The sequence below is a fragment of the Syngnathus acus genome, chromosome 9 (assembly GCF_901709675.1).
Source record: "Syngnathus acus chromosome 9, fSynAcu1.2, whole genome shotgun sequence".
In the NCBI taxonomy this organism is placed as follows: Eukaryota; Metazoa; Chordata; class Actinopteri; order Syngnathiformes; family Syngnathidae; genus Syngnathus; species Syngnathus acus.
The window spans coordinates 6,769,424-6,783,328 of NC_051094.1; the positions used below are offsets into that span (position 1 = coordinate 6,769,424).

Genomic DNA, 13,905 nt, shown 5'->3' on the forward strand with positions numbered 1-13,905 from the left:
ACTAAAAACTAAAGTTCAAGATTAAAAAAAAATCAACAGGAACGCAAAGAAATGTAAACTTATTTACGTATTATAAGTGATCAACACAAGACGATAACTTCAATGTCACGCATAATTGTACTACATATACAGTAGTTTAGCATTTTGATATTTTATTTTGCGACGTGAGGACTAAAGCGGTCACGACAGTTGAAACATTTCTTTTTTTTAAGTTCACATATTGTGTGTATGTGTGCGTCTAAAAGTAGACTCGAAATAAATTAACAAGTCATTTATTGGCTTTTCTAAGCAGGCCAATAACCTGCGGAACATCTCATAGAGATACATCAGGCAAGAAGGCAATAAAGCCTAAATACATTGCAAATGCAAAGCTTATCCTGAAGACAACACATGTACGTGCATGCAAGACTTTGTGCACTCTACAGTGATTTGATTATTATAATGGGATGTTTTGTGCTACATCATGCCAAAAGTCAAGTGTAAGCTACATTCACCCATCCAAAATGACCACAAATCGTTTAGGAAATCACTTTTCCAAACATTGTATATAATATAAGTCTGTGTCAAAATATAAGTCAATCAACAACATTCTCACAGAGACTAAATGAATAATATGAAAATAAATGCCGGATTTCATTTTCCAAATACCGAGATGGCCTAATGCTGGACATTAAAGTCACTTTTTTCAAACCAAAATTCAGTTTTGCCTAATGTGTACAGTACTGTTTATAAAATTCAATCTAGCATTATGTCACAGAATCACACAGAGTTTGGAAGTGTGCCGTAAACTGCGGTACACTTTTAGACGCTCCTTTTTAGCTTTAGTCGCTTTTGGACCAGCCGCCTGCGTGGCTGTTTGTATACTCTCGAGAGCGCGTCTCTTGTGAGCGCCATGAAGCAGGATTCTGTATACGCCTGTGATGGAACTCCTGCAGTCCTTTCCCTGGTTGTTCAGAATGTGTTCTGAAGTGATGCCAAGTGTCCCTAGAGCTGTGACTACTTCCATCTCCTCCACCGCCAGTTCAGATGGATCACTCTCCACAAGGTAAGATGGCTCCAGCTTGAAAGGCTCCAAGGGCTGTGGGAAGTCAACATGATGCATCCAGTCACTGCTCATCACTTGTTCTACAGAGCAGCGGTCTGCCGGCAAGGGTTGGAGGATCGCCCGGATCAGCTTCTGACATGTGTCCGGCAGCCAGGAGGGCAACGTGAAGGCGCCTTCTAGGATGCACCTCTTCAGTTTAGCCACCGTATCCGCCCTGAATGGCATGGTCCCCGTCACCATGAAGAACAGCATCACTCCAAGGGCCCAAATGTCCACAAAGACGCCCACGTAGTTTTCATCCCGGAAGAGCTCTGGGGCAGCGTAAGGCGGAGAGCCGCAGAACGTGTTGAGCGTTTCGTCGCGATGGCTCATGGTGCTGAAGCCAAAGTCGCCCACCTTGACGCAAGAACTGCTGGTGTAGAAGACGTTTTCTGCCTTCAGGTCGCGGTGAATTATATCGTTTTCATGCTATAGGCAAAAAAAAAAAAGAAACACCCAGTAGATGAAACATTAACGTCAATCTTCAGACAATGAGGACACACGGCAACGAGAATGGGACAGAGTGGAGAGCAGACTAGGATGGCAAAGAGGTGGTGGGAAATTATTAATACAATACAGAAATGTTTTCACCTATTTATATATATTTAAAATATTTATTTCCTACCACTTCCTTGTTCAGGGCACTTTTTTTTTTTTTACTTGATTTTCTATGGATATCATACCAACCATGTGTTTAACAGCAGACAGGATCTGAGCAAAAACAATTTTGCTGTCGGCGTCTGAAAGTTTGCCCTCTGTGGTGATTTTGCTGTAGAGCTCGCCACCACCGGCGTACTCCAACACTAGGTGTAACCGTGACAATGTCTCCACCACCTTCGCATTCAGAAAGAGGAAAGAAGGTGATGCCAGTGTCATGATGCATTTTAATGCTAAACAACTCAAGATAAGAATGGGTCAATTAAAAACAGTATGAAAATGTCCAACCTCATAGAGGCGTATGATGTTCGGGTGATGTAATTTCTCCATGCTGGAGATTTCTCTGGACAGCAGACGCTGGGTCTTTTGATCCAGCTTGGTTTTGTCAAGGATCTTGATGGCCACTTTGTCTGGTGTAGCAGAGAGAGAAGAGTGAAAAACGCTTAGCGTTGCAAAGACATGGAGAATTTTTGAAAACTTTTCATTTCATTTTGAAGGGAGGTTAAGCAGGGGAATTTTGGAAAGAAAATAATTTGGGACACCAGCCAATTCAATTTCTTCCACTGACAATTAAAATCACAAATGTTGTGTCAAATATTACTGATACCCTTGACTTGACATGACCGACTCAAAAACAATCAAAATGCGCACCCTCCATCAAAACATAGTCTCTTTCAAAATGCTAATACGCTGTATTAATAAATGGTCAATAACGCACCACAGAGACTTTTAAATGAATGCACTGTTAAATTATTTACACGAGTAAAAAAGGCCTCAGGTAATTGAATATACAAAACGGTGCAGACATACGTATCTAATTGTGGATCCATCTGCATTATTCAGCGTCGCTTAACCTGAATGCATCCTATTGTTAAAACCAAACAAATAATTTGCGCATAGTCAGGAAGTACAAAAAATGTTAAACAAACAAGCACAACACACAAAGTAAATTTAAAAAAAAAAAAAAAAAAGGAGCAGCCAACTATCTTCTGTTTTTAGATTTGCAAGTCACGTCACTTAGGAAACGAGGAGATCTCTAATCATTGTTGAAGGTCAGCAGACAATCAATTCAGTGTTGCACCTCAATCATCCCCTTGTGAGGGACTCCATCACTTATTTATGTTGAACGACAGCAAAGGGACACTTTGGTTAGCGTTACAGCTCGCTGTTCATTACCAGGACAGCAGGAGCTGAGCTCATGCAGCGTAAGCAATGTTATGTTTTGAGAATTAGAGTGAAACCACCCAACTTACAAATTGTGCAAACTGTAGTATGCAAGAAAAATCATTGTTAGAGTAAAAACAAACTTCGGGTTAAATAGCAAAACCAAGAAATAGGAGTTGAACTCAAATCATGGATGACTTCAACGTAACTGGCGAGATTTCAGTTTAGCAAACAGTAAAGGTAAACTCCATAAATGGCTCAAATTACCTTTAGTGAGTGCATGAATTCCCAGCTTGACATGGGAAAAATTTCCACAGCCAATCTCACCCCGAATTTTGTAGAAGCTGATTCTTCTGCCCACTGTTAGTTCACGAACCACCCTGTTGTCAAACCAAAATATAAAACAGAACGCAAATGTCGTGAAAAGAGCAAGAGAGAGGTGAAAAATAGACAAATCTGAGCCTTGCCTCTCATCTTGGCACATATCTAGGTTGAGTCTCTCCAGCGGGGTGAGCCGGCGGACATTGGCGCCTTCGTCATCTGTGTTGATGTCGGAGCTGTCCTGGGTGCTGCAGCGTGTGTATTTCTGGCCGTGGTGCACGACCGCTGGGTCTCCAACAGAACTTCCCGCAGAGTCTTCAATGGACTCCCCGGTGTCGATCCCGGAAACGGCGCTGCACCCTGCGACTCTCGCGGCGCCGGCCCCTGCTTCGACACCCTCCGGGCTGCTCTCTGAGGGGCAGACGGCAGTCATCCTGCCAACGGGTGCCCTGGGTGGGTGGAGGAGGGGCAGAGGGAGGTTTACCTCATGGCAGTTGGTGATGAAGAAAAAAAACAAACATTGTTACATTTTAACTTGCCAACAATAAAGCCCATTAGACACAGTCATTGTTCGATAGTATTCCGTGCAACGTCTTACAGAAGTTCTACATTGCTCATACAAAGATGAGACTGTAAAAATATTGCTATTCAATTTCAGGAGTCAGCCCCCCAAAAAAAAAGACCTACACTACAATACATTTTGCAATAGCAGCAATACAGTGGAACCTTGAAAGTCCAACAGAACATGTTTCAAGTCAATGGTTGACTAGTAGTTTTTTTTAGAAATGTCAAAAAAACAGATTTTCTACTTTTTTCTAGGAAATAATGTCAAGTCAATTTGTTCCCTGCTGCACTGGAAATGTTCAAGCTAGTCAGTAGTCATTACGCTTTCAACTACAGGCACTCGTACAAATAGCCAGGACCTTTTCTACAATATGCTTAAGTACAGCTATCATCACACTTTATCTCTTTGACATCACTACCATGCTTCTTTGGTGGCGTCCCAAAACACAAACACACATACAGCTAAATAAAAAAAAAAAACAGACTTATGGATATAGGACTTTGGATTTTCACAAAGCTGAAGAATCTCAAAATTTGGGTGACATATTTTGATGGCTCAAATTCAAAGTTCAGTTTGACTTTGGAGGCAATTCCACTCCAACATCATACACATAACATAATACAAATAACGAGTAATGTTTATACACAGTACCAAAAAAAGACTTACCTTCAGCTATATGAGCCATTAGCAGCTGATTCATGTCAGTGTCTTTATCCAAATGTCATGCCTTAAAAAAAAAAAAAAATTAAGTAAAAAAAATAATAAAGCTCCACTGCAGCACTTTTCCCTTTGACTTTGAAAGAATTTATATACTTGTTGAATCTCAAGATGAGTCTGTGGTAGATGGTCAGTCGTAGCCTTCAATGAGTGGGCGAAGGAAGGAGCTGGTGACGGGCAAGAGGAAGCGTTATGAGAGTCATCCACAATAGAGGCGTTTACTCAAGAGGTCAGTGTGGCTTAAAATGGGCTCATTTGAGTGTCCGAGGTTTAAATAGAACACAGATTGAAGAGGAGGGTTAGCGGGGCTGGGCGGGGGGGAAGGAGTGGAGGGGCGGAGGGCGGTAGGAAAGTGGTAGAAACAGATGATGGTGTCAGGGTTGCAGACATTTATTGCCACAATCTGGAATAAATCTAAGACTGAGATGATTTCAATTTGAACTCCAGACATTTATGATATTAGTAAGCAATCCAGATCACCTCCTGTGTAAAACAAAACAAAAAAAGTGGTTGACATGTCCGTGCACGTCCACTGCAGGCTAACGTTGCTATGAGAGCCAGAACAAACAAGACACACATCCTCATCACTCTCTTGCACCAAAACAAAAGACACAACTAATCCGCTTCTTGTTTACACACTCCTTTAGGGGAAAGTCATCATAGGATTAAAATTATAGCTCACAAACTATTGCCGGTCATTTCTTAACATTAAGCATTTTTTGTTCCTATCATGTGGATCTGATCACTTAATGATAAATTGAGAAGTAGTTCAGAGAATGAATTATTTAATGAATGAAACATGTGACAATGAAACATTTTAAATGGGGATTGCAGATTCACCTTCTGATTGTTTGGTTCTGATCAACTTTTCATTGGGTGACATGTTTGTCACCCAGTGAACGCCGCCTCTGCTGGTTGCAGTCACCTCAGTTTGTGGTTCAAAATGATCTTTTGCCAACTTCTCATTTGACTGTATTTTAAAAAATTTGGCATCCTCTTAAGGCGGCAAACTAGTGAGGCCTAAACGGTCAATTTATACAACTGTACTTAAAGTACCGTAAATTTGGTAGAAATAAGAATTACTATGTCTTTTCCTACTGTCTTCTACTTGTTAATGGCAAAAAAACAAGGCAAAGAGACATTCTCTCATTCATCTCCATATTAAAATGAGCCCCATGTTACAACTATGCAACAAAATCAAAGGGTCTTTTTTTAGATGTGCAATCTCTTAGCAATCAAACACCATGGATGAATATTTCAGCATTGATCTCGGGCAACCGACGAGAACATGCATAGAGAATACCGGCCTTTTGTGCGTGTAAATATAAAGAACTGAAAGAACGAGGTAAACACATGAGCACTGACGGGAAATGAGATGTTCTTAAGAATTGACGCTATTCATTTGTGTTACTGGTGGAAGCAGCTAAAAAAAAAAGGTGGATTCACATTTGCAATAATGGTTTCAAATAGCACTCCACACCCCCAGTGCATGCAGATGAGCCGTATTCTCCACATTGGCCAGTGCTTCATCGCTCCTAAACAACAGGTTGCTTGGCAAGGGTGTTTGTCTTTATGTCAGGCTGAGGACCGAGCGCCCACCATTAGAGAGTGTGTCAAGAAAAAGAGCACACAGCGCCATGTTTGCCGTTGTGCAACGCTGCATTTAACCTGAGCGATTTTATGTTAAATACGACAGGTGGGTGGATTAGTGCACACAAAGAACGCATTAGGAGAGACGTTAAATGAGCATACTTGAAGGAGCTACAAGTGCAGCTGTGTACTGTTTATCTATTGGAGTAGTCTTGATGCAAACTTAAGCTTTTACTATATTGATGGACATGGGCGGAATAAAAAAATATATATTTTGGTGAGGACTGATCAAAAACTATTTGGCCACTTAGAGGAGGAGGTAATGATGAACTATATCAAAATATTAAATCAATTAAAATGGGGTCAAGTAGAGCATATGCATCTGCTAAAACTGAACAATCCTGCAACAGACTTTATTTGGTCAATCATCTATTAACTTAATCCCATTTGCTGACAGCCATGTCACTCACCTTTTAAAGCCACACACACTCATTGTCACGGAATGAGTGAGTGGCAACCCCCAGGTGGATAACAATAATATCTGCATCTCATGTGCACATTTTGTTGTTCCACTTCTATGATTTACTTTTGTAAAATTTTGAAATCAAATTGGGGATTGTGGAGCACCCACCAGATTACATGGAACTTTATTATAAAGGATTCTGCAATCCAGGGTGTTCCAGAAGTCTTGGGCACAATAATTTATCAAAATATTTCATGTCAAAATGTGCTCTAGACTTGTGGAACATCTTTAGACCACTTGTGACGGCAAACAAATAGTGCGCCCTTGCCCTTCATTAGCCAAGAAGCTGAGTATGAGTCCATTCACGAGGTGATTTGTCTGAGAGTCCCGGAGGGAGTTTGCACGTTGCTGCTGAACACACTGCTAGCATCAGCAGCCTCTTCACACACTTGAACAGTGGGAAGCACAAGAGCCCATCCACCACAGCTGTGGATCAAAAATGAGTCACAGTTTCCATTTTAGGCACACGGTTCCATTTGAATCATTTTGGTTTTACTTTTCCTGCCTCAATTGGATTTGTCTGTCTTTCGCCCGTGTACGTTTTCACTCATTCTGACAATTTCACACCACAGGCATGCATCTGGGCGCAAAGGAAACACACACACATTCAGACGCTGTATAAGTGCACTTGAGTAAATATAGACACAAAAGTGCTCTTGCAAACACACACATGCAGCAGGTTCTCTTCACACAAAGCTCCCCGTTGTGTTAATTGAGATGCACGGTTGACAAGGATTGAGAGCTCAGCAGTGCAACAATGGAGAGTATACAGAGGGGCAAGCCCCTTTGTGGAATCCATGATACAAATATGACACATTGTCAAACTGAATTTGAGTTTGAATTTGAGTGGCAAGTGTATAAAATTCCAGCATGGTAAACTTAAATTTATATAATTGGCATCAAAAATACATTTATGGACATATAAAGCCATCTCTGATTAAAATTTGCTGTTGACCAGAATTATTGCTCAATCTAAAGTGTTGAAAATGGCTTGCTTTGTTTGATGATGCAATGTTAATAATAATAATGGAACAAACTTAGGGGTCACCTGAAAAGCAATGATTTTGTAGGTACAAGGATTGCATCCAACACCAGCAATATGTTAGTGGTTGCAGCTGCTTCACTGACGTCCAAGTAATTTCCCCGATAGAGCTGTAAAAAAACAAAAACGTGACTATCAAAATCTGTGATGAGGAACCGACTGCGACTAAAGTGACTTTTGTTTTGTTTTAGAGCTTACGCAGTATCCCATTGTATTATAAAGGTGTTGCAGGTGGAAGACATCATGCACAATTGTGCATAATCAACTAATGCAAACTTAAAAGGTAGTTTTTTATGCATGTTTTTCAAATATTTTCCGTGTTTCGTTTCTAAAAAATATAAAGAAAACGGTTATGAAGTAGACTGCAGCCCATCGGGAGGCAACAGGTGCCGGAGACAAACTCTGCTAGCTAGTAAATCAGTTATCCTCAATTAGATTAGTAGAGTGTGCGTGTGCCAGGCGATGACAAGATCGCAGATCTGGACAGCAACAAAACTCGGTTCATAAATGTCTGGGCAATTAAACATTCACCTAAAAAAATAATTGATTCACACGGTGTGAAAACACAATCGTAAAAGTGCATCACTTTGATTTTGCGTCCACTGAGTCAATTGTTAGCACCTACTTGCAGTGGTCGTTCCCCGTGATCCACCCTGCTTCTATTAAAAACACAAACTAGATTACGATCTTGGTGGATACACAAACAGCGGTTACCTTAATGTATTTGATGGGGAAAGCTCCACCGAATCCCTCGCAAGATCATCTTGCCAGACGGATGGTGACATTGACCGCTGCAGCTGCTACCCGGGTTGATTCTGTTGTCAAGGGGAAATTGTTTTGAGTGACTGCCGAGTGAGCCAATCAGAGGAAGCTCCTGGATTGTGACGTTCGGTCATTAGCCAATGAAGAGGTGGGCGTTACCACGGGGGGGCGGTCTGGCCGATGTAGTGAGCTAAAAACCACCCTAACCTTAGTTAAAATCTCATAGTGCAGAAAACAGCTTTTGAGTACATCAACTTCAAGTTTCTTTGTGCCTCACAACTAATTATTATTATGCACTACCTACCTGGGAAACGTTACTTCCAGCCCATTAAAAATGACAAAAACAAGGTCCACATCACTTTTGGGAGGCCAATAACATCTCCGTCATCAACACACATCACCACATTAAGTAGAGCAGTATACAAGATATAATACAATAAAGCGATTACAAATCCCACTCATTCATGTGCCATGGAGATAATCATGTATGCCGCTGGAAATTCTCTAATTTCACAAATTTTCATTTCTGTCATGTTTATGCCAATACGGTGGGAACCTGCTGAGATAAATAATGATACAATTCCATACAAATAGTTTATTACTGTTATTTTTCTACAAAATAAAAAAAAAAGTTAGCTTGAGCAAAACCATAACATGACCACTGAGGAATAAAAGCTGCCTGGAAAGCGGACTTTAAACCGATGATGATGACCAAAATCAATTTGGCAGGTGAGCTGGCCGAAAAACACCAAAATGAAAAAAAAAAAATTAATCACTCAGAGCCCAACTTGCCATAGATAGAATGTCAACTTTTCAATAAATACACGATTGCAAATGTATATCTTTGTCCATGTGTCAGAGTTCGGGAAGTTAGAACATGATGACAAAACACAGGAACTTTGTGTTCAATATCCATGCAGTTTTTGGCCCGTATTTTCATACGATCACCGTTTGTATCGTTTCCTCCATGTTCACCATCTCTTCCTCCAACTCCACTTCCACCTGAGGGTGGGCCACCTGCTCCTCGTTCATGTCGCCGGAGGACATGCGCACCATCTGGAACTGCACGCCGGCCTGCTTCAGTCTCTCCACATCCTCCTCGCACATCTCGGCCACGCCTCCGTCCTCCACCACGACCGTGGCCGACTCCTCCATTTCCATCACCTCGATTGGGTTCACTGTGATGTTCTGCACCTGGATGCCGTCTTCCAGCAGCACTGTTTCCGTGGCCTCGATGGTTTGCGTGGTGATGGTGAGCGCCGCAGTTGCTGCGGCGTCACTGACGGCCAGTTCTTCGATTGACTTGTCATCCTCTATGGAGTGAATGTCTTTCAGGTGCACCTTTAGTTCCTGGGGGTCAGTGAACCACAAGTCGCACATGGTGCAGTGGTTGGGCTTGTCTCCTGTGTGGCTCACGAGATGGTCTTTGAACTGGTCCCAGCTGTTGAAGACACTGCTGCATACCTAAAGAACGAAAAAAAACATCTTAAGCTCTGGACATACACCCTGATAATATGGCCGATTGTTATTGATAACTTGGGACAACACTACCCGGTCAAACTTTGTTTCCATTTCAAGCTATGTCTCTTCTGCAAGGGCACTGGGGTCGCGCAATCTTTACATTTCATTGGAAAAGAAGGGTGGCTTGAATCTTGTGCGTTAGCTCGTACCTGGCATTCATAGAGTTTCTTGCGTCCTTTCTTGGCTCCATTCCCATTCTGACAGGCCGCCATATGGCACTTCAGTGTGCTGTTCCTGGCAAATCGCTCATGACAGTCAGGACATTCGTATGGTTTTTCACCTACAGGTTACACGAAGAAAGGCAAACATGATCAATGTAAACATGATTTCCTTGTTTTGAAACATCAAAAGATAGACAAACCATTTCGATCTTACCAGTATGCTTTCGCAAGTGCTCCTTAAAATGACCGAAATGGTCGAATTGCTTCTCACAGTACTCGCAAACGTGAACTCTCTTTGGGGCTTTCTGGTTTTGGTTCTGTTCTTCTGCATCGAAATGGAAGGAGTTCAAGTGCTGATTCAAGGCTCCCTCCCGCGTGTACGCTTTGCCGCAGTGGCTGCACACATGTGGCTTCTTCACCAGACTGTGCTGCATTTTCATGTGCTGCTTGAGTTGGAAGTACATCTTGAAGGTTTGGTCGCACTTGCTACAGCAGAATGTGTTGTCTTCTTGAGAAATCTGGACCTCCACCACCGCCACATTCTCCAGCACCTTGGAAGCAGTCACCGTTTCTTCCTGATACAGGACTTCCTGTACAAACACAGCGGCGAACATATTAATGAACTCAGATGTCAAAATAGACAAGACAAACCAGCATGAAGCTCAATTCACCTCCTCTATGGCTCCCTTCTTGATGACCCCAAGTGAAGGTTGCCCCTGCTGATACTTGCTGGTGATGTCAGCCAGCAGAGCCAAGGCGGAGTCATTTGATTGGACGTTCTTTGTGACATCCTCCACCACCTCCTCCAGCCCGGACTCCTCCACCTCTATCGCAGTGTCCCCTATCATCTGTATCTCCACCTGGGAGAACAAATCCAGACCATCAGTTCAGCGTTTTAGAAGATTTCTCCCAAAAAGCAATATTAATGGTTACGAACCGGTTCCCCTTCCACCGTGGGTAGGGCTTCTGTGATGACACAAGACGTCTCAGCAATCTTCCTCTTTTTATTGTTGCTTTTTGGCATCGCTGAAGTCGAGTCATTTATCCTGCGAGAAGACATGCTTGTTCCATTTCGTGTACTCAACCACAACACTTTTACCAGGGTGGTTCCAAAACATGACATCGTTGCATATATTGATAACGACCAGTTCTCACTTAGATCGCCAATTTTGATAAGATATGCAAAGCTAAACTAAAGTTTGGTTAAAACGTTCATGTAAAATGTCATGCGCAAATAAGGTGATTGTGTTGACGTCAAACAAAAAGCCTTTCAAACAAAGTTATTTTTTTTTTAAAAAAGTCTCACTTGTTGGTGAGTGCCTTGATGGCTTCCTGCATCTGGAGGTATTCAGCAGCCTTCCACACATCAAAGGCTTCCTCTTTACCCGCAACAGCTAACGTGGCTGTGTACGTGAACTCCATCAGGTGCCGGAAAGCCATGTTACTCACTCCTGTAGAGAACAACCATGCAGTAGTAGTGGTGGTTAAGGTTTAGGAATATAACTTTTCAAAGCTTGTCATACCTTAACAAGCCTATTTCCTCAAATGACCATTTCACACTTTGCTACAAACAAATTACAGGTATATTAGCCAATGAGTTACCAGAAAGTGTACCTTCAATCTCCACCAGGGGTTCTTGGGTAAAATCTTGGAAAAAATTGTGAAAAAACTGACTGCATGCTGCTAACACTGCCTTATGTGCTCGGAACTGGTGTCCTGCGAAAGGAAACGTAGATTTGAATTGGTTTAACAGCTAAAAAATGAAAAAAGGTGCAATTCCAGTCCTAGATCCACCTACCGTCTACAATCAAAGTGATATCTGTGAACTGGTTCAACTGTCGCTGTTCATTCAATTTGTCCATCATGACTTTATAGTGAGCGGGGAACTCACTGCCTTCTATGACTTCAGCTGCCATTATTCAGGGCTTTTCCTAAAATGCAACAAGAAAAACAAAAGACATCGTATATGGGGGAGGGGGAGAATAACATGCATTTGAATCTACATGAACATGATTTTAACCTACAGTAATGTGCAAAAGTCTCGGGACCACTACTAGTCTTGATGATCAATATATAGTTTTAAATGCTTGTATGTATCCACAATTAGGGTTCTCGAGTGTCTACAGCAGTGGTTCTTAACCTGGGTTCGGTCGAACCCTGGGGGTTCGGTGAGTCGGTTTCAGGGGTTCGGCAGAGCCTCCACTGCAGAGGTCCGAACACACCTGATTTATATATCCGCATATCTGAACTGGTCTCGCAAAGGCAAAAGCAGAAGTCACACTGATTTGCTGGTATGTCATTTGTTGTGAATTCATGCATTGTGTTGGTGTTATTCTTTGAACAAGGTGATGTTTATGCACGGCTCATTTTGTGCACCAGTAAAAACATCTGTCTTGAAAAAACAAACAAAAAAAAATTCACTAAAGAGGGGTTCGGTGAATGCGCATATGAAACTGGTGGGGTTCGGTACCTCCAACAAGGTTAAGAACCACTGGTCTACAGCAAGTCATCTACAAGTTTTAATTAATTGGCCCCTCCCAAAAAACAAGATTAAGTGAAAGGCAGTGCACATGGGAGATGTCCAAATGAGGTTCCTGAATGACTGGTCGTAAAGTAGGAAACTTGCTGATTAATCACTGACTAAATCCAACGGACTAAGTTTAAATCCAGACTATCTAATACATGTGCACCTTGACTATTAAGGCAACAAGAGGTGGCCCAAATGAGGTGTATAATGTGACATATTTAATGTCACCAAGCTAACAATACTGCTAGTTTACTTCCATGTTAGCACGCCCCACATCAAAACAACAAACTCGATACAGGAGACCTGGTCACTAAAAAAAAAAAAAAATTTGACTAACCTGAAAAAATGACAATGTAATCATCCCTGTGACAAAAAGGGTTCCAAATAAACATTGAGCAGCAGCTGAGCGCTGCCGATAACATTGACGACGGGCCCCTTAGCATGCTCGCCATTTCGCGTTTGACAATCAACATTACGTCATCAAACCGCGCATTAAAATGCACTTTTTCCCGGACACATTTTCCAATTCTGACCGCTACACGTTACAGCACACGACGAAAAGTGGAGTTAAGCATACCTCGAGGTCGTTTATGACTCTTTGGAGAGTTCTTTGTCGGTGAGCATTCCTTCGACGTATAGAGCGTTGGTGGTGCTTGACTAGCTTGCTCCGAAAAGGGCGGTCGTTGGACGCAAAGGCCTCAGATGCCCAGAATCCTTTGCGTCCTTAACCGACCCCTCGTTGCTTGGCGACCGCCTCGTGTCCTTCATGGAGATTAATGCAAAGGCCCTACTCAAGTTTATAACCCTCTCATTCGTGTTTATTTTTCTTGAACGATCAAATGTTGTTGTCATTAGTGTGAAATATCAAGTCATGTCTTTTTTTCTTTCCTTTATTAAGCTTTACTATGACAGTCTGTCTTAGCTAGCAGAGATGTTTCAAATTCTTCAAATAAAACGCTATATTTCTCCATGGCCTGTAGTCACTCCATAAAATACAAAATTGCATCAGTCATTTGCTCCAGTGAAGTGCAAAAAGCATTGAAATCATAGAGAAAATTAGATAAACTATAGCTGACCATTATTATTATTATTATTATTATTATCACATTAGCTGCAGCCTATAGAAACTTATTATTGCAATAATAATGATATCCATGGATATCCTCTGATTGTATAACAATTACACTAAACTAGGTAAAAAGTTTTAAAAGTGACCAAATACATGGCGGATTAAAGAAAGGCTAAGAACAGGACATCAGGTGACACTGGAC

The 13,905-nt window shown here is 41.8% G+C and overlaps 2 protein-coding genes across 5 annotated transcripts; both read right to left on the bottom strand.

Moving 5' to 3' along the window:
* Window positions 1–256: 256 nt before the first annotated feature.
* Window positions 257–8,703, bottom strand: nim1k (NIM1 serine/threonine protein kinase). Of its 3 annotated transcripts, none has more exons than XM_037259244.1 (9): window positions 8,378–8,703; window positions 7,670–7,773; window positions 4,605–4,675; window positions 4,458–4,518; window positions 3,373–3,675; window positions 3,173–3,285; window positions 2,030–2,151; window positions 1,772–1,918; window positions 257–1,513 (listed from the first exon to the last, which is right to left on the bottom strand). In XM_037259244.1, exons 5-9 carry the CDS (start codon window positions 3,657–3,659, stop codon window positions 752–754), a joined length of 1,431 nt encoding a protein of 476 aa, XP_037115139.1. In that variant the 5' UTR covers window positions 3,660–3,675; window positions 4,458–4,518; window positions 4,605–4,675; window positions 7,670–7,773; window positions 8,378–8,703; the 3' UTR covers window positions 257–751. The 3 variants fall into 3 exon arrangements, with proteins under 3 accessions (XP_037115139.1, XP_037115141.1, XP_037115140.1); XM_037259246.1 differs by having other exon boundaries at window positions 8,289–8,378; XM_037259245.1 differs by lacking the exon at window positions 4,605–4,675.
* A 510-nt stretch (window positions 8,704–9,213) lies between these two features.
* Window positions 9,214–13,353, bottom strand: znf131 (zinc finger protein 131). 2 transcript variants are annotated; one of them, XM_037259242.1, is made up of 9 exons: window positions 13,212–13,353; window positions 11,906–12,038; window positions 11,722–11,823; window positions 11,414–11,558; window positions 11,045–11,153; window positions 10,779–10,967; window positions 10,322–10,697; window positions 10,096–10,226; window positions 9,214–9,889 (listed from the first exon to the last, which is right to left on the bottom strand). In XM_037259242.1, exons 2-9 carry the CDS (start codon window positions 12,021–12,023, stop codon window positions 9,362–9,364), a joined length of 1,698 nt encoding a protein of 565 aa, XP_037115137.1. In that variant the 5' UTR covers window positions 12,024–12,038; window positions 13,212–13,353; the 3' UTR covers window positions 9,214–9,361. The 2 variants fall into 2 exon arrangements, with proteins under 2 accessions (XP_037115137.1, XP_037115138.1); XM_037259243.1 differs by lacking the exon at window positions 13,212–13,353 and adding an exon at window positions 12,972–13,107.
* Window positions 13,354–13,905: the final 552 nt, after the last annotated feature.

Bases quoted from the DNA above. Each gene is read 5' to 3' on its own strand.
- nim1k (XM_037259245.1), bottom strand. From the start codon at position 3,659: ATGACTGCCGTCTGCCCCTCAGAGAGCAGCCCGGAGGGTGTCGAAGCA. The intron at 1,919-2,029 runs GTTGGACATTTT...CTGAATGCGAAG, and splicing joins ACATCATACGCCTCTATGAG to GTGGTGGAGACATTGTCACG. The intron at 1,514-1,771 runs GTTGGTATGATA...TTTTGCCTATAG, and splicing joins TGTCTGCTGTTAAACACATG to CATGAAAACGATATAATTCA.
- znf131 (XM_037259242.1), bottom strand. From the start codon at position 12,023: ATGGCAGCTGAAGTCATAGAAGGCAGTGAGTTCCCCGCTCACTATAAA. The intron at 11,559-11,721 runs GTACACTTTCTG...TGTTCTCTACAG, and splicing joins ACCCCTGGTGGAGATTGAAG to GAGTGAGTAACATGGCTTTC. The intron at 10,968-11,044 runs GTTCGTAACCAT...TTGTTCTCCCAG, and splicing joins CCACGGTGGAAGGGGAACCG to GTGGAGATACAGATGATAGG.